General features: G+C 39.2%; 2 protein-coding genes across 6 annotated transcripts in view; one reads left to right on the top strand and one right to left on the bottom strand.

Annotated features, from left to right (window-relative positions):
• The window catches only part of DMTF1 (cyclin D binding myb-like transcription factor 1), a 66,111-nt gene that overhangs the window by 23,076 nt on the left and 34,445 nt on the right, over positions 1 to 8,590 (top strand). Inside the window, exon 1 of one of the 2 annotated variants that reach the window (XM_014547581.1) lies at positions 5,622 to 5,698. The exons of the other annotated variant lie outside the window; for it this stretch is intronic. The gene's annotated coding sequence lies outside the window, so the exon portion shown is untranslated. Of the gene's footprint in view, positions 1 to 5,621; positions 5,699 to 8,590 lie in introns of those variants that run through there. 2 annotated transcript variants of the gene reach the window in all.
• Positions 4,240 to 8,590, bottom strand: part of TMEM243 (transmembrane protein 243, mitochondrial) — a 60,042-nt gene continuing 55,691 nt past the window's right edge. The window contains exons 4-6 of one of the 4 annotated variants that reach the window (XR_001364028.1): positions 6,435 to 6,589; positions 4,935 to 5,050; positions 4,240 to 4,323 (exon numbers count right to left, since the gene is read on the bottom strand). Coding sequence is in view for 2 of the 4 variants with exons in the window: in XM_014547583.1 (XP_014403069.1) it covers positions 6,437 to 6,589 (153 nt within the window). In the remaining 2 variants the exon portion in view is untranslated. Of the gene's footprint in view, positions 4,324 to 4,516; positions 5,051 to 6,103; positions 6,590 to 8,590 lie in introns of those variants that run through there. The other 3 variants (XR_001364027.1, XM_014547584.1, XM_014547583.1) reach the window with 3 other exon arrangements.

Below are 8,590 nucleotides of genomic sequence, written 5' to 3'. Positions count from 1 at the left end.
GATCAACAGGGCAGGGCGGGCGGAGGGAGCGGTTATGGTGCCCTCAGTCCCGTTCCCAGAGGCTCTGCTTCTCAGAACCCCAGGAACCGCTGCAAACCTCGGAGAGAAAGCTGCCTTCCAGATGCTGCCAGACACTCCCGCTTCTCCCGTTTGAGTCCGAGTCCCCAGCGATTCGCCCGTATCTGGAGCTCAGAGTCTGAGACTCCCCCCTGACCGAAAACGACAACCGCGCTCTCAGCCACCAGCCCGCTTTGCGCGCGCACCTCCGCACCTGAGTTTTTTCCACACTGCGCCTCCTCTGAGCCTCGGTGTGCTGTTATTTTTCCTTCTAGTTGAAGAGTCTCTCCTCAGCCAGCCTTCCTGCGGTTCTGGGTGATGTCCGTTCCGTCTTTTAGTTGTATTTTTGAAGTGGTTGTTTGCGGCAGCAGTCTCTGGTGTTTACCTATGCCGCCATCTTGGTCTCTCTCAAGGTCAAGTCTTAAAAGTAGCTTTGTTCCTGCAGAAATTGCTAGATTAGGTATGTATGTAATTGAAAATGTGCCCAGTGATAATTGCATAAATATACTAAAAGCCACTGAATTGTATTCTTTAAAGGGTGAATTTTATGGTGTGAATTATTTTTTTTTTTTTTATTAATTTTTATTTTTATTTTTTGCTAAAAGTATTACAAAGGGTATTATGCATACAAGTCCTTCGGTTGATCTCTTACTCCCCTCCCTTCTGCCCCCCAACCCTCTCTGGCCTTCCCGCTGCAGTTTGACAATCTGTTTGAGGCAGCTCTGCCTCTGTATCTATTATTGTTCAAAAGTTTATAATGGTCTCTATTATCCATGAATGTGTGAGATCATGTGGTATTTTTCCTTCATTGACTGGCTTATTTCACTTAGCATAATGCTCTCCAGTTCCATCCATGCTGTTGCAAATGGTAAGAGTTCCTTCTTTTTTACAGCAGCATAGTATTCCATCGTGTAGATGTACCACAGTTTTCTAATCCATTCATCTACTGATGGGCACTTAGGCTGTTTCCAGATCTTAGCTATGGTGAATTGTGCTGCTATGAACATATGGGTGCATATATCCTTTCTGATTGGTGTTTCTGGTTTCTTGGGATATATTCCTAGAAGTGGGATCACAGGGTCAAATGGGAGTTCCATTTCCAGTTTTTTGAGGAAACTCCATACTGTCTTCCATAGTGGCTGCACCAGTCTGCATTCCCACCAGCAGTGCACAAGTGTTCCTTTTTCTCCACATCCTCTCCAGCACTTGTCGTTTGTTGATTTGTTGATGATAGCCATTCTGACAGGTGTGAGATGGTACCTCATTGTTGTTTTGATTTGCATCTCTCGGATGATTAGTGACTTTGAGCATGTTTTCATATGTCTCTTGGCTTTCTGAATGTCCTCTTTTGAAAGGTGTCTATTTAGATCCTTTGCCCATTTTTTGATTGGATTGTTTATCTTCTTTTTGTTAAGTTGTATGAGTTCCCTATAAATTTTGGAGATTAGGCCCTTATCAGATATGACGTTGGCAAATATGTTTTCCCACGCAGTGGGTTTTCTTGTTGTTTTGTTGATGGTTTCTTTTGCTGTGCAGAAGCTTTTTATTTTGATGTAGTCCCATTTGTTCATTTTCTCTTTAGTTTCAACTGCCCTAGGAGCTGTATCAGTGAAGAAATTGCTTTGGCATATGTCTGAGATTTTGTTGCCTTTGGATTCTTCTAGAATTTTTATGGTTTCCTGTCGTACATTTAAGTCCTTTATCCATTTTGAGTTTATTCTTGTGTATGGTGTAAGTTGGTGGTCTAGTTTCATTTTCTTGCATGTATCTGTCCAATTTTCCCAGCACCACTTATTGAAGAGACTGTCTTGGCTCCATTGTATGTTCTTGCCTCCTTTGTCAAATATTAATTGAGCATATTGGTTCGGGCCGATTTCTGGGTTCTCTATTCTATTCCATTGATCTATATGTCTGTTCTTGTGCCAGTACCAGGCAGTTTTGAGAACAGTGGCTTTGTAATACAGCTTGATATCTGGTATTGAGATCCCACCTACTTTGTTCTTTCTCAGGATCGCTGCAGCTATTCGGGGTCGTTTTTTGTTCCAGATGAATTTTTGGAGAGTTCGTTCTAGGTCTGTGAAATATGCCGTTGGTATTTTAATGGGAAGTGCGTTGAATTTATAGATTGCTTTGGGTAGTATGGACATTTTAATGATGTTGATTCTACCAATCCAAGAACATGGTATGTTCTTCCATCTCTTTATGTCTTCCTCTATCTCTTTTTTCAACGTCCTGTAGTTTTCTGAGTAGAGGTCTTTTACCTCTTTAGTTAAGTTTATTCCTAGGTATCTTAATTTTTTTGGTGCGATGGTAAATGGGATTGTTTTTATAATCTCTCTTTCTGAAAGTTCACTATTGGTGTATAGAAATGCCTCAGATTTCTTGGGGTTAATTTTGTATCCTGCTACATTGCCAAATTCATGTATTAAGTCTAGTAGCTTTTTGATGGAGTCTCTAGGGTTTTGTATGTATAATATCATGTCATCTGCAAATAAGGACAGTTTTACTTCCTCTTTTCCAATTTGGATGCCTTTTATTTCTTCTTCTTGCCTAATTGCAATGGCTAATACTTCCAGTACTATGTTGAACAGGAGTGGTGAGAGTGGGCATCCCTGTCTTGTTCCTGTTTTTAGGGGAAATGGTGTTAGTTTTTGTCCATTGAGTATGATGTTGGCTGTGGGTTTGTCATATATGGCTTTTATTATGTTGAGGTATGATCCTTCTATTCCCACCTTGCTGAGAGTTTTTATCAAAAATGGGTGTTGAATTTTGTCAAATGCTTTTTCTGCATCAATTGATATGACTATGTGGTTTTTTTCCTTCAATTTGTTTATGTGATGTATCACGTTTATTGATTTGCGTATATTGTACCATCCTTGCATCCCTGGGATAAATCCTACTTGGTCATGGTGTATGATCTTTCTGATGTACTGCTGGATCCGATTTGCTAAGATTTTGTTGAGGATTTTGGCATCTATGTTCATGAGGGATATTGGCCTGTAATTCTCTTTCATTGTGTTGTCTTTACCTGGTTTTGGTATTAGGGTGATGCTGGCTTCATAGAATGAGCTTGGAAGTGTTCCTTCCTCTTGAATTTTTTGTAGTAGTCTGAGGAGGATAGGTTTTAGTTCTTCCTTGAATGTTTGGTAAAACTCCCCTGTGAAGCCGTCTGGTCCTGGGCTTTTGTTTGCTGGAAGCTTTTTGATGACTGCTTCAATTTCTTCCATAGTTATTGGCCTATTGAGATTTTTAGATTCTTCCTGATTGAGTGCTGGAATGTTGTATTTTTCTAGGAATTTGTCCATTTCCTCCAGGTTGTCTAGTTTGTTGGAGTAGAGCTGTCCATAGTATTTTTTAACAATCATTTGTATTTCTGTGGGGTCTGTTGTTATTTCGCCTCTATCGTTTCTGATTTTGTTTATTTGGGTCCTCTCTCTTTGCTTTTTGGTGAGCCTGGCTAGAGGTTTGTCGATCTTGTTTATCCTTTCAAAGAACCAGCTCTTGGTTTCATTGATTTTCTGTATTGTTTTTTTGGTCTCTATGTCATTTATTTCTGCTCTAATCTTTATTATCTCCTTCCTTCTGCTCACTCTGGGGTTTTCTTGTTGCTCTCTTTCTAATTCTTTGAGTTGTAGAGTTATATGATTTACTACCATTTTTTCTTGCTTTTTGAGATAGGCCTGTAGAGCTATAAACTTCCCTCTCAGGACTGCTTTCATTGTGTCCCATAGGTTTTGGATTGTTGTGTTTTCATTGTCATTAGTGTCCACGTTTTTCAATAAAGACTGTATAGCTGCAAAAACAGTAAAAAGTAGTATCATACAATTCTTTGAGGAGAAGGGATACATTAGTGATGGTTGGAGTTATGACACTCTAGAAGTTGACCACCATAAAGTTGTCAGTGAACAGTAAGCAGACCATAATTTTGTAAAATGTCTTTTGATTTAGCCTGTTAATCCTTTAAATTTAACAGATTACATTACAGATGACTAAATATTTACATAGCAAACTACCTATGAGGACATTAAAAATCATAACTCAACCCCAGCATTTCCATTTTATTGTTTGTATGTACTAATTTAAATATATAAGTATACAAATGTATATTTTTACCTTTTCAAGATTCTACAGAATGAGCAACTAGATGAAATATCTCCCTTGGGTAATGAGGAAGTTTCAGCAGTTAGCCAAGCATGGTTTACAACTAAAGAAGATAAGGATTCTCTGACTAACAAAGGTAAGATATACTGTGAATTTTAGTGTCTGCTGGAAAAGATGGAGATAAAAAGAACTTATAATCATTAGGATTCTGAGTTGGACCTTCAAAATTGTGATTAAGTAGTTACAGTAATTGAGCTTTTCTTTTTCTTTTTATTAAATTTATTGGGCTGACATTGGTTAATAAGATCATATAGTTTTCAAGTGTACATTTCTATGATACGTGATCTGTATATTGCATTGTGTGCCCACCACCCACAGTCAGATTGTTCTTCATCACCATATATTTGGCCCTTTTCTCCCTTTACTCAACCCCCAACCCTTTCCCTCTGGTAACCATCATACTGTTGTCTATGTCTATGAGGTTCACTTTTATATCCTACCTGTGAGTGAAATCTTACGATTCTTAATCTTTTCTGACTGGCTTATTTCTAATTGAATTAAACTTGAACTTTCCTCATTAAATTAAATTTGGCACTAAATGACTGAATGAGCTCATGAAACCACCATTTTTCAATAATCGATCATTTTTCTGAAATGTAGTAGGTATTGTCCTGTTAATTTTTGAGCAAATGGATAGTGGTGGCATTTAAAAAACAATACAGTACAGTTACTGCTTATGGTACTAGGAAATCAAGCATTTTCAAAGATCTACTTACTTTGGTCTGATAAGTAGCTTAGAGGCTTACTGTCACGTGGTGTTTGTAGTGCAGCTATGCTCATAAGGATTGCTAGAAAGCTGCTACAAGAGAATGGGGGTTGTGGATGTGCCACTCTAAGAAAAGGAAACAAAAGTAAGTAAATTGTTCTTAACCACTGTAAATACACATTTAGAATATACTGTTCACTTGGTAGGTATCCAGAGTATTATGTTTACCTTGCCCTAGAATCTTTGTATATGTTATTTTGCCCATAAAGTTTATTTTTCATTGGAGAAAATTTTCAGCAAGTTTTTAGCACAGTTGGGCTTTTCTAATACTTGTAAGTCTTTTTAGGTGTTCTAGACCAGCGGTCGCCAACCTTTCGGACCTCACGGACCACCAGTTGGCAACTGCTGTTCTAGACTACTGAAAGGGTAAGAGAAGTTACTGAGTGGAAGCCACATTTTTTAAATCTTTTACTTACCATTCTCTTTATTTAGTAGGGTCAAATGTATTCTTTCTTAAAAATCAGAGGTTTCAAAAGCAACTTTACCTAGGGATCTTTCAAGTTTCAGATGAATGAGAAATTAAATTAGCTACATTTTATTTTCATAGATAATATATTTAATCAGAAAGCAAATCTTTAGTAATGTACTCTTCTCAAGGAATAACATTTTCTATAATATTACTTGTTTTCTTTTAAAGGACATAAATGGAAGCAGGGGATGTGGTCCAAGGAAGAAATTGATATTTTGATGAATAATATTGAACGCTACCTGAAGGTATCTTATGGCATATTTTTTTGTTTCACTAATTTGTTTACTGCCAATTGCAAAAATATCAAAGCAGCATAATATATGTACTTAGAAGCTTTTTAATAATTTGTGTAATGGATGACTGGCTAATGTAACTTCATTCTAAGGTGTATGATTTTAGTATATTTTTAAACCAATTTTTTTTAAAAATATATTTTAGTGATTTTTTACAGAGAGGAAGGGAGAGGGATAGAGAGTTAGAAACATCGATGAGAGAGAAACATCGATCAGCTGCCTCCTGCACACTCCCCACTGGGGATGTGCCCGCAACCAAGGTACATGCCCTTGACTGGAATCGAACCCAGGACCCTTGAGTCCGCAGGCCGACGCTCTATCCACTGAGCCAAACCGGTCAGGGCTTTAAACCAGTTTTGAATTCTCAATTTGAAATAGCTTTTTTGCTTTAGTTAACACTCTGAAGTTTAGACAAAAATCTTAATCGTCTCTCAGAATCTTAAAGCCTGTCTTTTAAACTAGCCTGAACTGGGCCCAGTTGTGAGCATCTTTGTCATTTTGAAACTCTACTTTTATTGACTTTTACATTCCACCAGTTGCTGGTCCTCTTTGCTTGGCCTGAAAAAGATGGAAAACAATTTTGGTAATAGGAACTGAGTGATATAGAAGAACCCGAAATTTCCTCCTTCTATTTCTTGTTTATTGATTACAACAATCAACCAACCAAAGACACTGTCTGTCCACCCACCTTTACCCACAGGCAGCACCAAAAGCTTCTCCACTCCACAGCCCCACAGGGCTTCGGGCAGTGAGGTGCTCAGGGCAGGGAGAGGCCGGCGTGGTGCAGGATTTAGTTAAAATTGGAGGCAGATCAGCAGTCTCAGTGCTGCCCCTGAGTGGCACCTATGAGTGAAAGAAACCACACATTTTTGCATGATCTGAGCAGATTCATAATCAGTTATGTGAGACCCCAAGGTTACCCTTCATGGAAATCCTGCTAGTGTTTTTAGTCACTCTGGTGGTTAGTTGTACCAGCTCAAGCTGTTGCTTCATCCCTAGCCCTACCTCAGGTCCTTATATTAACTACTAGAGGCCCAGTGCACAAAATTCATGCATATGGGGGGGTAGGGGGTCCCTCAGCCTGGCCTGCGTTCTCTTGTAATCCGGGACCCCTCGGGGGATGTCAGGCCTAAACCGGCAGTCTCACAATCCAGGACACTGCATGCACCAGTGACCATACTTTCCATACAGGTGCAAGGCATCTTGCTGTTGTATGGGCAGCTACATTTTTTTGCCCTGATTATAAAAAGTAGTACATAACATGATCATTCTGAGGCAGTAGTATCATTTTCCCCATCTTATGGGTGGGAAAACTGAAGCAGAGAGAGGTTAAATAACTGGCTTTGTCACACAGTTATATGTGTCAGAATCAGGGCTGACCACAAAATATGCAAGCCAGAGTCCATGCATGTCATCGCTGCATCATCCTGCTTTTTCAGTGTTAGAGTAGCCTTGCCAGGTTTTAATTTTTAAATCTAAGAGACAGTTCTCAATATATAGGGTAGGGTCCCTAGGCCTGCCTGGAGATCAGGACCATCTGTGGGGTGACCAGCAGGCAGGGCAATCAGGGGGGCCCCTTCTGGAACCCACCTTGGCTGGTGGCCTGACGCTGCCCACTGGCCACCCCCCCTCCCCCCAATTGCTGCCACCGCCGCTAGTCGCCTCCCTCTTGGGAAAGGGGGGCAGTGCACGTCATAGCGACCAGTTCTGCCTGTTTGTTCTGCTGTACAGTCGATTTGCATATTAAGGTTTTATTATATAGGATAGGTTTCCTCGGTTTCCTCTTCTGTGAAATGGGAATACAATAATACCAACTTCAGATGTGTTAAGAAAATGAGTGAACAATTCATGGCAGAGACTGGCATATAGGAGGTGCTCATTATATGCTGATGCTGCTGTTTGTGCCCTGCCTTTTACTGCCAGAAGACAGGGTAATGTAGTGGATGAAACTGCATAAACAAAATAATTTTAGGAGAAGATTCTAATATTTAGAAACATTTTGCTGTTAAGTTGTTACAGATTTTATACATTCAAAAGTAATTTTACCTGTTTTTTAAATTTATATAAATACAGGCAGTCCTCGGGTTACGTTGTTTTGTGGTTACATCGCCATCTCCCATTTACAGTATTTATTTAAAAAATTCTGTCATTTCGACATATGTACATATGTTTTATGTTTTTTATTATTACTACAAGTAAAGGTCAGGAATTGTTATCTTTCTTTTAAAATTATTTACTGTTTCACTTCATTACTGCTGTGTATGTGCTCCATGTGAGTGACGTAGGTGCTTATGTAGGTGGGTTCCGACTTACAGCGAAAATTGCGTTAGGTTGCATTGTCGTGTCGTAGGAACAGATCTCTGACGTAACCTAAGGACCTACTGTACATTCATTTTTTGGGTATTACATAATTGGGTATTATATAACTTATTTTGTTAGATGTTAGGAATTTGAAATCAATGCCCTGTTGGTTTCTTTAACTGTATTTTATTGTGCAAAATGTATATATAAAGTTACCCATTTCATAGTTAATGGTCATTTGAGTTCTTTTTTTTTTTCAATATATTTTATTGATTTTTTTACAGAGAGGAAGGGAGAGGGATAGAGAGTTAGAAACATTGATGAGAGAGAAACATCGATCAGCTGCCTCCTGCACACCTCCTACTGGGAATGTGCCCGCAACCAAGGTACATGCCCTTGACCGGAATCGAACCTGGGACCCTTCAGTCCGCAGGCTGACGCCCTTCCACTGAGCCAAACTGGTCAGGGCTTGAGTTCTTTTTTTTTTTTTTTTAATTCTTTATTGTTCAGATTACATTTGTTCCTCTTTTCCCCCCCCATAAC

Source organism: Myotis brandtii, unplaced genomic scaffold (assembly GCF_000412655.1).
Source record: "Myotis brandtii unplaced genomic scaffold, ASM41265v1 scaffold48, whole genome shotgun sequence".
Classification (NCBI taxonomy): domain Eukaryota; kingdom Metazoa; phylum Chordata; class Mammalia; order Chiroptera; family Vespertilionidae; genus Myotis; species Myotis brandtii.
The sequence above is the reverse complement of the archived record's forward strand: the minus strand, read 5'-3'. Positions and strand labels throughout refer to the sequence as shown.